The sequence below is a fragment of the Taudactylus pleione genome, unplaced genomic scaffold, assembly GCF_031769625.1.
Source record: "Taudactylus pleione unplaced genomic scaffold, aTauple2 ptg000217l, whole genome shotgun sequence".
NCBI lineage: Eukaryota > Metazoa > Chordata > Amphibia > Anura > Myobatrachidae > Taudactylus > Taudactylus pleione.
In genome coordinates, this window is record NW_028284619.1 from 3,554,313 (window position 1) to 3,570,011 (window position 15,699).

General features: G+C 43.7%; 1 protein-coding gene across 4 annotated transcripts in view; it reads left to right on the forward strand.

Annotated features, from left to right (window-relative positions):
- The window catches only part of BICD2 (BICD cargo adaptor 2), a 112,305-nt gene that overhangs the window by 88,853 nt on the left and 7,753 nt on the right, over positions 1–15,699 (forward strand). For all 4 annotated transcript variants that reach the window (XM_088478687.1, XM_088478688.1, XM_088478689.1 and 1 more), the window contains exons 3-6: positions 7,149–7,301; positions 8,099–8,539; positions 9,845–10,846; positions 12,553–12,704. In XM_088478687.1, coding sequence (XP_088334813.1) covers positions 7,149–7,301; positions 8,099–8,539; positions 9,845–10,846; positions 12,553–12,704 — 1,748 coding nt within the window. The remainder of the gene's footprint in view (positions 1–7,148; positions 7,302–8,098; positions 8,540–9,844; positions 10,847–12,552; positions 12,705–15,699) is intronic.

A 15,699-nucleotide genomic window follows, 5' to 3' on the forward strand; every position in this document is an offset into this window, starting at 1 on the left:
TATAGTTTTCAGCGCTATCTCAGTGTGTGCCTGTAATGCAGAGATTTATACTACTGCGGGAATATATATATACACTGATGTAAATATTTCCTGTGTTCTTTCTGGCTTACAATTGTTACAACAAAAATGAGTTGGATTGTATCCAGTCAATCTGAATTCTTTGCAACATTGTTTAGAATAAAAAGAGTGTCTAGTTACATGCCATAGCATCTCCCGCTGCTGGCGCTTCCATAGGCTTACAGTAGTTTACACTGGCCCCAGTAGTTTACACCAACTTCAGATAAACTCCGAAAAGCTTTACTTTTTGGAGCCTAGTACATAGGGGTACGATCCTAGTCCCCATTGATAATAATGGGGACTGCGATCTGCAGCGCTAATTAGCACTGTGCCAGAGATTTCTGTGAAATCGCCTGCATTGTGCTATTGGTACATAGGATCAATACATATAATTTAGCAGAAACTGAAGTTTCTGCATAAATTTATGTAAAAAGCTTGATACATAGGCCTCTATATTGCATTGGTTTCTCTTTAAGGGCCCCACTGTGTTAACCCCTGTGTACATGAACACTATTCTGTGTTATTTTGCTACAGTTTCCATCAGGTAACCTGATTTATTGTTACTAAATACAGACACATAGAGAAATACAATGACAAGCTTTTCGGGAAATAAACCTGACCTATTCTGGCTTAAATATAGTCCCCAGTCTCTGAGCGTCCATAGCCAATACGGGGTACTTATAAATAGCACATATCTTTCCTGTAACTCTCTGCAGAAAATGACTGTTCTCTCTATAAAGTGTTGTCCTTGCCCAATGGCCTGAGAGCTTCCCATCCATCACCGTGTACACTGAGTGCTCCCTCATTAGTGCTGGGTGTAATAAGCTGGCATCTGTTGGTAATATTTACTGCCACGCTTCCCAGCAAAGAATGACCCCATTGTTGTCATGTGGATTATTTGTCATACGGAGCCCAGGCTGTATGTAAATCACTTGCTAAGTCTGCGTCTCTTTGTCTCCAGATTACGTGCCACATTGTGACACCGGACACATTTCATGGTTATTGTCCAGGACTTGTAGCCGCAGGATGTTAAGCGTTTAAATGTCCAGGCAGTAATATGCATCCTGCGCTGATGGCAAATCATAGTCGCATTTAGTAGTTCCATGGACCTTTATTTCAGAATACAGTCAAATCTAGGTTCCAACTGGATTGGAAAAGCCAGAAAAGGTTCTCCCATCAATTACATCCGTCAGGGGCACCACCAAATACTATATCCCTGCAGGAATTGTATAGGCATAGTGACTACTGGGTTCCTAAGGATGTCCAGACTTTCTCTGTGATTTTTATGACATTTTAAATGGGCTTCACCAATATTTTAAAACTTTGCAAAAATGTCGCCACTAATGTCGACATTCATCTTGTTTCATATTCAGAATGTCAACAGAACTATTTTAGCCTAAAACTAATCCTAATTGCAGTCTAATTTTTTTTTTATTATTTCTTTTTTTTTAATGAGGAGAGAGTAGGGAGTGGTGGGGCAGAATGAAAGAGAGTAGGGAGTGGTGGGGCAGAATGAAAGAGAGTAGGGAGTGGTGGGGCAGAATGAATGAGGAGAGAGTAGGGAGTGGTGGGTCAGAATGAGTGTGGGGAGAGTAGGGAGTGGTGGGTCAGAATGAGTGTGGGGAGAGTAGGGAGTGGTGGGTCAGAATGAGTGTGGGGAGAGTAGGGAGTGGTGGGTCAGAATGAGTGTGGGGGGAGTAGTTGGTCAGAATGAGTGGGGAGAGTAGGGAGTGGTGGGTCAGAATGAGTGTGGGGGGAGTAGTTGGTCAGAATGAGTGGGGAGAGTAGGGAGTGGTGGGTCAGAATGAGTGTGGGGGGAGTAGTTGGTCAGAATGAGTGGGGAGAGTAGGGAGTGGTGGGTCAGAATGAGTGTGGGGGGAGTAGTTGGTCAGAATGAGTGGGGAGAGTAGGGAGTGGTGGGTCAGAATGAGTGTGGGGGGAGTAGTTGGTCAGAATGAGTGGGGAGAGTAGGGAGTGGTGGGTCAGAATGAGTGTGGGGAGAGTAGGGAGCAGGGAGGTGATGGAATGAATGAGGGGACAGTAGCGGTTAGTGAGTCAGAATTGGTTTTAGGGAGAGTAGGGAGTGGTGGGTCAGAATGGGTGTGGGGAGAGTAGGTGAGGCTGAATGAGTGTGGGGAATTGGTGGCGCAGAACCAGTGTGAGCAGAGTAGGGAGCAGTGGGGCAGAATGAGTGTGAGGAGAGTAGGTGAGTCCTGCAGTCTAATTTTAACACTAACCCTAATTGCATTTGTCGACCTTATTACTGACGACATTTTTGGTGTTGACATTTCAATGCCGATATATTGACTGCCTTGATATTTCCTGCGTAACTGGTTTATTTCCCAAAATAATTTTTCTGCATTGTTTGACATATACATGTTATCACAAAGCTGAATGGGACACTGCAGAAATGCACTTTGTGGATTGGTTGGTTCATACACAGGGGTAGAGCCTGTGATGTCACAGTAGCTTAAATAACTGCACTCTCCCTTTTCACCTCTGGCTGTATTTCATAAAATGGGGAGTAATTGTCACTTTTTGTTTTATTATTTTTGCGGTTTATATATGAAAGCTCTCAAACTTGCAGGGGAAGTAATTAAACTGCACACATCTGTTTTCCTTCCGCCATATTCTTTTTGTCTTTAATCTGCATAAATCAGTGTCAGTAAGGATGCAAGGTAAGTCCTCCTAGAAATCACATTCTGAAATGTCTCTGTCTTTAGCCTACAGCACAGTTACAGACACAATAACACAGGTCTTTGTATATTATGTGGAGGCTGACCTAGTTAATCTTTAGGTCAGTGGTTCCCAAACTCAATCCACAAGGCACTCTTAACAGTCCAGGTTTTAAGGATATCCATGTTGACCCCAGGTGACTTAATTAGTACTTCAGTCAATTTGATTTAACCACATGTGCTCAGCCATTGATATCTCTAAAACCTGAACTGTTGGGTAGCCCTGAAGACTGCATTTGGGAACCCCTGCTATAGGTGATTCTAATGTTACCACACGATTGGAGAAGGTCAGGATTGCCTTAGCAGGATAGTATCATGTTGCTGCAAAGTTACCACTTATTAGTATGACCAGAGACAGTGGGGTTAGTGTATACAGTACTTCCTAAACGTAAGGCACAATTGTGATCTACTCTTCCCTACTGACATATTTATGAAGAATGTCATCACAAAGGGGATGTAATCATGTGACAATCCCGAAATTCAGACGCCTAATATAATCCCGACACCAGAATGCTGTGGATGCCATCCCGAATGAAGGTAAGTCCGGGGCTCCCGTAGCGTTAGCCATGGGGAGGGAGGGTTAGGATTATGCACCCCTAGGGGGGAGGGTTATGCACCCCTGGGGATAGGTTAGGTTTAGGCAGCGTTAAGGGGTGGTTAGGGTTAGGCACCCCCAGGGGGAGGCTTAGGCACACCTGGGGGTAGGTTAGGGTTAGGCACCCCCCCTGGGAGGGTTAGGTTTAGGCAGCGTTAAGGGGTGGTTAGGGTTAGGCACCCCCAGGGGGAGGCTTAGGCACACCTGGGGGTAGGTTAGGGTTAGGCACCCCCCCTGGGAGGGTTAGGTTTAGGCAGCAGTAAGGGGGGGTTAGGGTTTGGCACCCCTGGGAGTAGGTTAGGGTTAGGCACCCTCCCTGGGAGGGTTAGGTTTAGGCAGCAGTAAGGGGAGGGGGGTTAGGGTTAGGCACCACTAAGGGAGGGTTAGGGGATGGGGGGCAGGGGAGGTTAGAGTACTTACCTGTCCCTGTCGGGATCTTGATCCTGTCGGGCATCTATTGTCTGGAATTTGAACAGCCACCGGCATTTCAATCCCATTCCGTCACAAAGCGCATACATCTAACCTGTGACATGTGGACACTCCGTGTCATGCAAATCGGTACCTTGCCAATGCTTGCTTCATAACAAAATGGACAAGTGGATGTATTAATAGCGCAAACATTTTTCTTTAGTAGAATTCATTATTTTCACTTTGTCTTCCAGTTTGCATTTAATTTAATTTGCAGACAATGCATTTTATGTCCAGCTAATTCATCAGGTAATCTGTAGCCAAACAAATGCTCTCTGTGTTTCATGGCTGAGTAACTATCAGTATTGTTCACTGCAAACCATGTGAATTCACCTATGGGACAGCCAAGTGAATAATGACTGCCGTGCCATGCTTGTCACTTTAGTCCAGCAGTCGCTTTCCTGACATGTGAGGCTGACACCCAGAGGATGACCCTATAATCCTGGTAACCAGTGAGCGCATTGTGGCACCACTAGATAATAAGGCCCTTCGGTGTCTGTAAGATGCTTTCACAGACTTTATTTTGCAATAATTAGAACTTCTCAGACATTCGTATAAAATCCTAATTTAAAATAAACTGTAATGCATCATAAATCACTTGGGCACTAAACGGTTAACCTCCTCAGATAGAGGCGTTTATTCCATTAGTCTCCACCGTAGAGTTAATTACTTACCCGCAGCCACAATTACTTTCTTATTTATATGCACAATTATATATGTTTAACGCCTAGTAAAACCCATTATCCTCACAGAGCCACATTCTGCCATTTTCGGTTATTAATGCCAAGGAATTAAGTAGAGTGACTTGCGCTTTATCTGAAGAATAGGCTATTGTTACAGGCAGCCCCGTTTCCTTGCCACAATTTCTAGGCTTATCTCTGCCTGTTCCCTGCCCTGTAATTTTAGTTATTGCTCATTCAGCCGCACAGCTGTGTATGTTACAGACGAGCATTGGGGGGGGGAGAAGCCCTCGATGTTATGCAGGTTTTCTTGTGTTTAAAGCGTAGCTCCATGTTCCTAGAAATGCTCTGTCTCTGTATGTATTTCTGACTATACAAGGTCTATCCCTGCCGCAGTGCCTAAGCTTACAGACCCAATTGTGGGTGGCCATATGGGCCGATATCCAGCTGGTCCGAGCAGCAGGGGCTGTGAGGTTAAACATCCCCTTTCCGAGGATAGAGTCGCCAAATGTCGTAGTAATTTGTCATTGCCGTCTGGAATATAAAGTAGATGAGTGCGACTTGCAATACGCATGCACTCAATGTGCAGATGTTGTCACAAATGGCTTTATATTGACCAAGCTACATCAATCCTCTAATCTATGGGTGGGCAATAAGCAGCCCCCCAGCTGTTGTAGAACTACATATCCCAGCATGCCCTGCCACAGTTTCGCTATTTGCTAATGCTAAAACTGTTGCAAGGAATGCTGTGATGTGTAGTTCAACGACAGCTGGAGGGTGGCTTATTGCCCACCCCTGCTCTAATCTGGCTTTTCTTAGGCATATACTGTGCTCACTGGAAATACTCAGCCATCACTGCCTAAAGTGTATCTGGCTAGACTGGTGGTGGTAGTTTGTTGTTGTCGTTGCTATGGTAGATTGTATCCCCAGACATTAAGGGTATGTAATTTATCACATAATTATTAGTAGCCTTACTGGCATTGTGTACCTGACTGCCATATTTCCATGCAATTGTGCATGCCCCTGTCATCGATATTATGTGTTATGTGTGTTTGTGGCTGTAGATATATAAATGTACATCAGTTCTAATATTGGCAAACTGATATAATGACCTGAAGCCAGTGTGCACCGCAAAACCACTGACTGTGTGTGACTGGGCTGGCCCCCCACCCGTCACGTTCCCTGGGGTTATAGCACTCATTCACACCCCAGGCGAGGGGACAAGGTTCCCAGTTTCTGTGACAATCGGAAAGGAATGTGACTGGCACTCGGCAGCTGAACTAATAATGGGATTTCTGTGGCCCTACTCCACTAATCTGCTGAACAAGTAACGAGCCGTAATCCATTGCTCCTTTTTCATTTCAATTTACTTCCATGGTTATATGCTACAGTGTACAACACACGTTACATGTTATTTCTGTCTACATTTAGAATAATCATCCATGACTCTTCTGTGCCTGGTTATTGTACTCCTGTGTGTCAGCTCCTGTTACACTCGGTTCATGCTGTTTGGCAAAGGATTATGGGAGTGGCAGGTTTTATTTTTTAAGAGAATGCAGAAAAATGCAAGTTACATGGATGTGAAATGTACCTCCGTGAAACAAATAGATATGATATATATGATATATATAGTTCAGGGGATTTATGACTTATTTGGTTAATATTTAATTAACATTTTTGTGATCACAGCTCTCTCACGCACCCTGTGTAAACTCATTGATTTTAACCTGTATTAGCTGCTTTTTGGTAGGATAATGGCAGCTATAAAAGCCATAAATTAGTTTGTAGGTGAGCTGTAAACTAGTTAACATATCTTCAGTTTAATAGTGTTCACTCTAGGTGGCACCGGACATAGAGAAAGGGCCCTTTTGTGTGTGCCCGAAAGGGGGCATGGCTAATGAAAAAGGGGCGTATCTTTGTGACTCGTCTCCATTTCGTCACGATTGGGGACGTGCCCGGCACATAGGAAATGCCGAGCAGCCCCCAAGTGCTGCGGTCACTGTGAATGGATGCCGGGCGCATGCACGTGGCATTCATTCAGCGGCGGTGACCGCTGCACCGCTGTTTTCCCCACCCGCGGGACACTGCAGCCTGCGGAAGGGGACAGAACCCGCAGGCTGTTTCAGCGGGGTGCCACGCCGGAGGGCAGGGTGCTTTCTTCCCTTTATAAATAGGGCAGGGCGTGGTGCCCCGCTGAAACAGCCTAGCAGGAATGCTAGTTTAGACTCTGTGAAAGCCATTACCAGGTGTTCATTTGTATGACTGATAGTGTAGGACCTGCAGAGATATGGGGTCCTGTGATGTGGGCTGCAGGCTTAAATGTATTGATCAATTCATGAACCAAATCCCCATTATTTATGTATTATAGTGAGGGATTTTATTATGGCGAGTGCTGAGTTTTGTGTGTTTTCTTTTTTTCTATTTCAGCAATGTGGTCACCTGCCACTCCGCACCCCAGGCCTGGGATGGTGAGTGCAGGTTTGTACCCCACATCTAGGAGTGGCAAGTTCAGTGGATTTATGACACTATATATTAGAAATAATGATTTGTTTTTAATTGCTATTATAATGTGTGTGGGAACACTTTTTTAAAGGAACTGTATCTTAATTCCAGCTGAATCAGAATGTGGAGGTACAACGCTCCCGCCTGCGCGATGAAATCAAGGAGTACAAGTTCCGTGAAGCGCGATTGCTCCAGGACTACACTGAGCTGGAGGAGGAGAACATCTCCTTGCAGAAACAAGTTTCAGTTCTTAAGCAAAACCAGGTGAGTTCATCCCACCCATTGCCATGATAAGCTATGATACAGGGCACAATGCTGCACCACATGTCATATAAAGGACCATCATCTTTTATGCAGAGTATGAAACTCTTAACGTAATCCTAATCTTTTTGCATTTCGTGTTGGCAGACTATTTATTCCTTTTACTTTTACAGTTTTATTTTGTTATACTGAAGCTTTTTTTGGTTGATTATTTTGCCTATTTATTGAGAGAGGACATGCATCATAGCCCTGTAATGTGGTACTGTCTGGCATGCGTTAGGGAGTAGTGTGGTGCCCGATACTGGGCTAGGGGTGGGTGATTTGTGATCAGTGGTATCTCTGACTGGGGAGAAAATAGAGAAATTAGCAGATAGTATAGAAGAGCAGATCGTATTGGAACATAGTGAACATGAAAGCTTACCCTGCTCTCTGTATGAATGAGATACAGTATGTCCTAAAACGGACACCACAGTGAAAGATAGTTATCTGTGACAAATATGAGAGTATCTATCACAGGTGTGATATTCCATTATAGGACTGTGGACCACATCCCAAGAATATATACTTTACTTGCAGTATAAAGCATGGATGCATATTTATGTGTGAATATAAACTGGGGAGGAAAAGTTATGATACATTTTTAAGAAAAATAGCTGTTAGTTGTTCTTAGATGTGTAACTTCTGTACATCGCTGTTGTCAGGTGGTATTACATCTTGGTTCCATTTATTTTTTAAATTCAGAATTGTCGAGATGTTTGTGTTACAATAGGTATCATTCTGATGTTTCTTCTGTACTACAGGTGGAATTTGAGGGTCTCAAACATGAGATTAAAAGACTGGAGGAAGAGACAGAGTTTCTGAACAGCCAGCTGGAAGACGCCATCAGGCTGAAGGAGATATCTGAGAGGCAGTTGGAGGAAACGCTCGAGACCTTGAAGACTGAACGAGAACAGAAGAATAACCTGCGCAAGGAGCTGTCCCATTACATGAACATCAATGACTCCATGTACAGCAACCACCTGAACCTGTCCCTGGATGGGCTCAAGTTCAGCGATGAGATCACAGAACCCAACAACGATGAGGTCATGAATGGTTTTGAGCATAATGGGGTCATCAAGATTAACAATGATAACAAAGTGTCCACTCCCCAGAAAAATGACCCAGCCCCAAGTCTAGTCTCTGACCTGCTAAGTGAACTCAACATCTCTGAAATACAAAAATTAAAACAGCAGCTGATGCAGGTAAAAGAAATGGTCTTTGCTTATATGAGTTTTTATAGGCAATACTGTTTAGAGATATAACTTTCTTCCGCATTCTGAAACAATTTGGACAAGCGTACAATTTGCCTTCATGCACGGAAAATACACTTGGGCAAACTTGATATTCAAAGCATCATAAATAATCTGCTAGCTATGAACCCCCTAGTCAGTCCAATCCACATACACCAGTACCCCCATACCCACCTTCCAATTGCCAGGCTTTCATGTCTGTGTGAAAGTTAGTGACACATGGGTGGTAGATTCACAGATCAGGGTAAACAGGTGGATCCCATAGGGCACCAATAGCGCTGTCTGCAAAAGTGCATATAAACATAGCGCTAGTGGCCACCACTTAACGGCATGATCATCTTTCCATTGTATTATGTATTCATCTGTAAATATATCCATGATGCAAAGGCAAAATAAAAATAGTTTTAGAGTAGCTTCTTATCATTTTGCATTACCCCTTTGTGTTTTACCTTGCACTATACCAGGGGTTCCCAACCACGGTCCTCAAGGCACACTAACAGTCCAGGTTTTAAGGATAGCCATAGTTGAGCACAGGTGACTTAATTAGTACCTTAGGTATTTTGATTGAACCATCTGTGCTTTAGCATGGATATAACTAAAATCAGGACTGTTAGTGTGCCTTGAGGACCGAGGTTGGGAATCACTGCACTATACCAATCAGAGGTAATAGTAGGTATAGGTTTTGCACATATATATTGTGCAACATGCCTTTTTGTAGACATATGTGATATAATAATATGTGTGTGACTAGAGTCTGAGCATCGTATTTGCTTCCAGTCTTTGACTCCTGCTCCTCTGGGATGTTCTCCATTTGGAAGTGGGCGGAGTCAGAACAACCTGTAACCAATCATTTACATCATAACATTCAGAGCAGTAATGAGCTTTCCTCCTCTCCTTTGATTAAGTTATAAGGGGCTGCATGTTACAGGGACATGATGTGATGAGGAGAATAGACACAAGCAAGAAGTCAAATACTCACGTGGATGCAGCAATTCCCCAAAAGGGATCCACCTGTCTAATGCACAACTGTATGAACAATAATTTAAATTGTTATTAGTAGGTTAAGCAATCGGTGTTGATTTATTTTTATGTTACAAAAAAAGTATAGCAGTCCACTATATGAATATTGAATAAGTACATAAAAGGTATCTGTTTTATTTATCTAAACCAAATTTGTAGATCTTCTACAAATCAGTTTGGAGTTTTTCTGAAAATTGGTCTCCTTTCTGATCCTTGTCTATTCAAACCATGTTTCAGATGGAAAGGGAAAAGGTTGGTTTGTTGTCTACTCTTCAGGAATCTCAGAAACTGCTGGAGAACACCAAAGGTGCTCTATCTGAGCAAAATGACAAAGTCAGCAGGCTCACCGAGAACCTAAATGCCATGAAAAAACTCCAAGCGACCAAAGAGCGCCAGTCCTCTCTAGACAACGAGAAAGATCGGGACAGCCATGAAGATGGGGACTATTATGAGGTCGACATTAATGGCCCTGAGATTTTAGAATGCAAGTACAAAGTTGCCTTGGCAGAAATACACGATCTGAAAGAGGAACTGAAATGTGTAAAGGACAAATATGAAGAATGTGAGTCCAAATACGAAGAGGACAAGAACAGGTTTGAAAGTGAGACACAAGCCATGGCAGAAAAGATCTCCTACCTTGAGAAGACCACGCGGCAAGACCGAGACCAAGTAGTCAGACTCGAGAAAGAGCTAAAGAAAGTGAGTGACGTGGCCGGTGAGACACAAGGGAGTCTCACAGTGGCTCAGGATGAGCTGGTTACTTTTAGTGAAGAGCTGGCCAATCTGTACCATCACGTGTGCATGTGCAACAATGAAACACCCAACAGGGTCATGCTGGATTACTACAAGGAGGGGAAAGGTGGGAGGAACAGTCCTGAAGGTAAAGGGCGCAGGTCACCAATTTTGCTTTCGAAAGGTCTTTTGAGCCCAGAGAATGGCCACAGTGAATCTGGTTCTCCTGTGTCTCCAGTCCCATCGCCTGTTTCTGACCCCAGAAGAGAACCCATGAACATTTACAATCTCATTGCCATAATCCGTGATCAGATCAAACATTTGCAAGCTGCAGTGGACAGGACCACAGAGCTGTCCCGACAGCAGGTGACCAACCAAGATCTTGGACCAGCGGTGGATAGAGATAAAGAGACCCTCATGGAAGACATCTTGAAGCTGAAGTCGCTGCTGAGCACTAAGAGGGAACAGATCGCTACTCTGCGAACTGTGCTTAAAGCCAACAAACAAGTGAGTAGCAATTGGATATGGAGCTTAAGCAATTATTTTTTTAATTGTAATTTATTCATTGGGAGAGACGCTCTAAGGAAAGTAGGTTATGTTTCGTTATTGCAGAGGTGAAAGTATATTTGCAATTAATCTCCACGGCAGATAAATCTATTACATTTGAATCTTCTTAATATTCTAACAGATACGTTCTGATTAAGTGACATCTGAATAGTCAAATTTTCATATTTATCTATTTCGATTTTTCCGTGCTGGGTAAAACCTCTGGTAACCCACTGATTCTGTGTAAAATGCGGAATCTAAACGGTTTCCCCGTGCTCTAATTACCGGAGGTGCCTTTTTTTACACTGGCTTTTCCTTGCAGCCCCCAAGGCTGCAAGGAAAATGCACCCTCTAGTACTTACTGCGTGGTGTATTGGTCAGTGTCGACAATTAGCCGCGGAGCTAACTGTATATGGATTATAGAGCCTGATTCAGTACCACACTTAGCACCTGATTCACTACGGATCGCAGTGCGCGAAGGCTCAACTGTGATCGTGAGACCCATCGCAGAGTGATTGACAGGAAGTGAGCGTTTGGGGGTGTTGACAGGGGGGTGTTCAGCGAAACGCAGGCGTGCCAGTGCGTTTGAACGCCATTACAGGGGCGCGCATAAATTAGACACTGCGATGCCATATGCAGCCTGAGCTCTCGCTACGTGTGACGCGGTTAGCAATTTCTGAGTAAGGTCTGACCTTGTGCAAATGCGCGTAAGGCTCCATTGTTACTTGATGGCACCGATGGTTTTGCAGACTTGCAAAGTATTATGGATGTGTGCAAGGGGAAGTGGGCGTCTTTATGTTGGCCTGCGACGACGGCGATTGCAGACATTCGCATAATTTCGCAGCGGGACTGCGTGCGTAATCGCAGCCACGATCTGTAATGAATCAGGCCTTTAACGCCGTAGTTCACATAGTTGAGCACGTGTGAATATGTTTAAGCTTATACAGTGCATGCGTTACACAGGGAACACATAAAGGTGCTGTTGCGTGGGGGTCAGACAACATCAGAAATGGTCCTAGTGGGCGTATTAATGGAGTGTCGCGGCCGTGTCCATGCAAGTGGCACAGAAGCACCGTTGCAGGCATAGGATGCCATGGCCATAACGGAGAAACTGCACTTGCTTTAGGGCTAGTGCAAGTTTCGATGGTAGAGTATAAAAGTGCACCAATCGGTATTATAGTGTTTACGGGCACTAACAGTGGACGTTTCAGATGTTGCACATTCGGCCAAACGGATGTACACAAGGGAAGGAGTTTGTAGGGGCATTTGCAGAAACTCGCAGACGGGCGACCACCAATAGACTCTACTGCGTGCGCTTTTTTAGTCTTACTCACTATCAGGCCCATAACCAGGTACCTTACATCCTACTCCAGATTGTACTAAATTCCTGTAAACTTATAGGAAGTCCAGGCCTGTAGAGAGGACGATTATAAACCATATTACACTTCAGAGTTGTTAGTAATAGGGAAGTAACATTCCGGGTTCTACCTGTACAGGGCCACAATACTGGTAACCCCCATCGCTTCTGTTCCACCACGTCATTGTCTGTGCTGTAGAAACCTCCGATTTGCAGGAAACCTTTCTAGGACTGTTTTATTTTTATTTTTATCAAAGAACGGTATCCAAAGCCTCACATATTCCTACTAGCTGTCTGTTTCTTATTTCAGACCGCAGAAGTCGCTCTCGCCAACTTGAAGGGCAAATACGAGAACGAGAAAGCCATGGTAACCGAAACGATGATGAAGCTGCGCAACGAGTTAAAGGCGCTCAAGGAAGACGCTGCTACATTCTCCTCTCTCAGGGTCATGTTTGCCACTAGGTGAGTACCTAGGACTCTCCGGACACTGCTACAGAGATAAAACGTCAGCATTGAATTCACCATCTGTGAAAAACTTTCCTTGTTATATCTATCTCTACATAAGTATCTCTCCAGACTTCTCTGTGATCGTGCTTATATTGGCGAGTCTATTAAGAAACGTGACAGAACGCTGTTTTTACCAAGCAGTAATATTTGCATGTCTTTTTCAGCAAGAATTGATCAACAGAACAGATGTTGAAAAGTTTGAACATGTTACACCATACTACACCATCAATCATGTCCCATTTCTGCACAGCATGTCACGATTACCTGTGTATAACAGCATTCTGTGAATAGGAGGCCTGTGTTGAGGTCTTTGTAGATAAAGCAGGTGCTGTATAATTGTATTGAAGGCTCTGAAGTGGGATCAGCAGTCTTTATTCTTCTGAAACTTGACTGTAACCCAAAACTTCAGGTAAGGTTGAGAAGCCCCAGAGAGCACTTCACAATATGTGCAATAAGTCAGGATTAGGAGTCCGATTTCCTGTATGTTCAATGAAAGGCAGGAACGGGAGTATTTCTTCTCCCCGCTGACACCTCAGAAATATCCGTAGGTAATATCTTACCACGGACATTGTTTTATACACTTTGATCTAAACACAAGGTAACTCTGTGTTAAAATTGTAGAACACAATACAACTTGCAAGGATTTGAGTCTAGTGATGTGGAACAGATGTGGGTGGGTGTATAACATACTGTCATATACATGCATACACAGATAGTATATATAAAAAGTTGTGAAACAGGAATTCTATTGCAAATATTTTATTTATAATATATTTATATAGCACATTACATAGCGCTGTACGTCGAGGTCCTCACAATACAAACAAATTACATACAATGATGTGACACAGAAGGCAAAGATGGCCCTGGGCAGAAGAGCTTACAATCCACGACGTGTGGGGAACACCCGATATGGAAGTATCATAACAATTGTAGCAGATGTACAGGAAACTGTGGTGTTCTTACATGGCAGCAGCAGTATCAGCCACCAGTAATACAGCAATCCTTGGTGAAATGCAAGTACTACAACAAATAGTGGTGCGCAAATGAGAAATTCCATGAGCTTTACAAAACAGAATCACAATGTTGCAGATTTGCCGTACTTTTAAAAACTTTATTGGATAAAACGTGTTTTGATAGCGGGTGCTCCCCTGCTTCTCTAAAGATGTGACTTTATTTCTTAATCTGACTAGGAACCATCATTTATAATAGGCCAATCATACATAATGTAATATTTAAAGAAGAAAAGTTCTGCATCTTGATTATTCTGCAGCTATTTAGAACCTCGGAGACCAAAGACTTCCTGAGGCTGTTCTGGCACAAAGGGAGTTATTACTGCATGAAGCTGGCTCCCTGGGGGAAGCTACGCAGTAACTACATATAGGCAACTCCGAAATGCTCTGCCTACATAAGGGGTGGGGGGTCTTCTGGGACGCCAAGTGTCTGATTCAGGTCACCCAGCTACACTGAGATGGAAATAGATTTATGTAGCAGAAATGTTCATCCTTACGCTTACGTGTCATGCATTATGGTTCATAATCTGTTATGCGTTTTGTCGGAAAGGGATTGAAATTCCGGTGGCTGTTTAGCTGCCGGTTCAAATCCCGGTAGCGGATGCCCGACGGATGAAGGTCCCGACTGGGGTAGGTAAGTATCCTAACCCTCCCTTAGTGGTGCCTAACCCGAACCACCCCCCTTAGTGCCTAACCCTAACCGCCTCTTACCGCTTCCTAAACCTAACCCTCTGGGGAGGCCTAACCCTCCCCCCTTAGGGTGCCTAGGCCGATAGTCTGCGTATACTTTACGGCTCACAGCAGGTCTCCAGCATTGCCTCCTGGGCCGGCTTGCACTCAGCAGTTCCCTGTCCAAGCCTCTTTTTGGCATCTGTAGCGATGCACGTGCAGCTGTCCGTGGACACACACAATTCGTTTTGTCACTATAAGACTTTGTCTGGGGGTGGTGCTTCATGCAATGTGTTACTCATATACCCACATGGCAGTATGATGACAACCAGCTGCCTAGCCGGCTACACCGTCGGCCATAAATCAGAAGTATTAAATGATGCACAGTTTCTATATTTAGAGACAGTGGGGCTGATAGTGTAGGGGATGTACACACCCACATGGCTCCGGCCACACCCACACAGCACTGGTTACAGCTCCTCCCCTTCTCAGTATAGGCCCTTTAACATTTTCAGCTCCAGGCACATATGGCCCTTAATCCGGACCTGTATAGATAGATATAGATAGACATAGGTATGCATTGATATGGGAACTTCTAGCTGAAAACTTGGTGTCTAGGGAAAACAAATATGAATAATTGCTGCTATGATTGTCATACACACTGACCTCATCACCAAGAGAATCCTACTACTGTTACTGTGAGGAACACTGCTAAACCATTTAGAGAGAGATGTACTCTGCCGTGGATGGAGATAATGTACCAACCAATCAGCTCCTGTCACGCTGTGTTTGAAAAATTACAGGAACTGATTGGTTGGTACTTTATCTGCATCCACTTTTTCTCTCTCCAAACCTTAGTACATCTACCCCTCAGTGAGATAGGAAGTGACCGGTATAGTGCTGGGATAGACATGGGCGATTTTTCAAGAAAATTGAATATATCAAAGGCATAATGCTCCAAATTACAGAGAAGCCCCATCATCTAAGAACCTAAAATCCCCTGTAGCTGCTGTCATCTGTCTTACTGAACTGTAACTTACCTCTATATTTTATAGCGTAAATATTAAAGGTGCTATCTTGATATTTATTTATGACTTTTAAGTCTCATTTGAAGAATCCAAACCCTAACAATATCCAGCATAGATGTAGCTAAAAGTGAAATGTTTGTGCAAGGGACTAAAAAGACCTGTATGCCAATGTAAAATATAATTTAATGTTCTAGAGGATAGTAGTAGCCAAATACACTCATAAGTGATTACCCGTACATA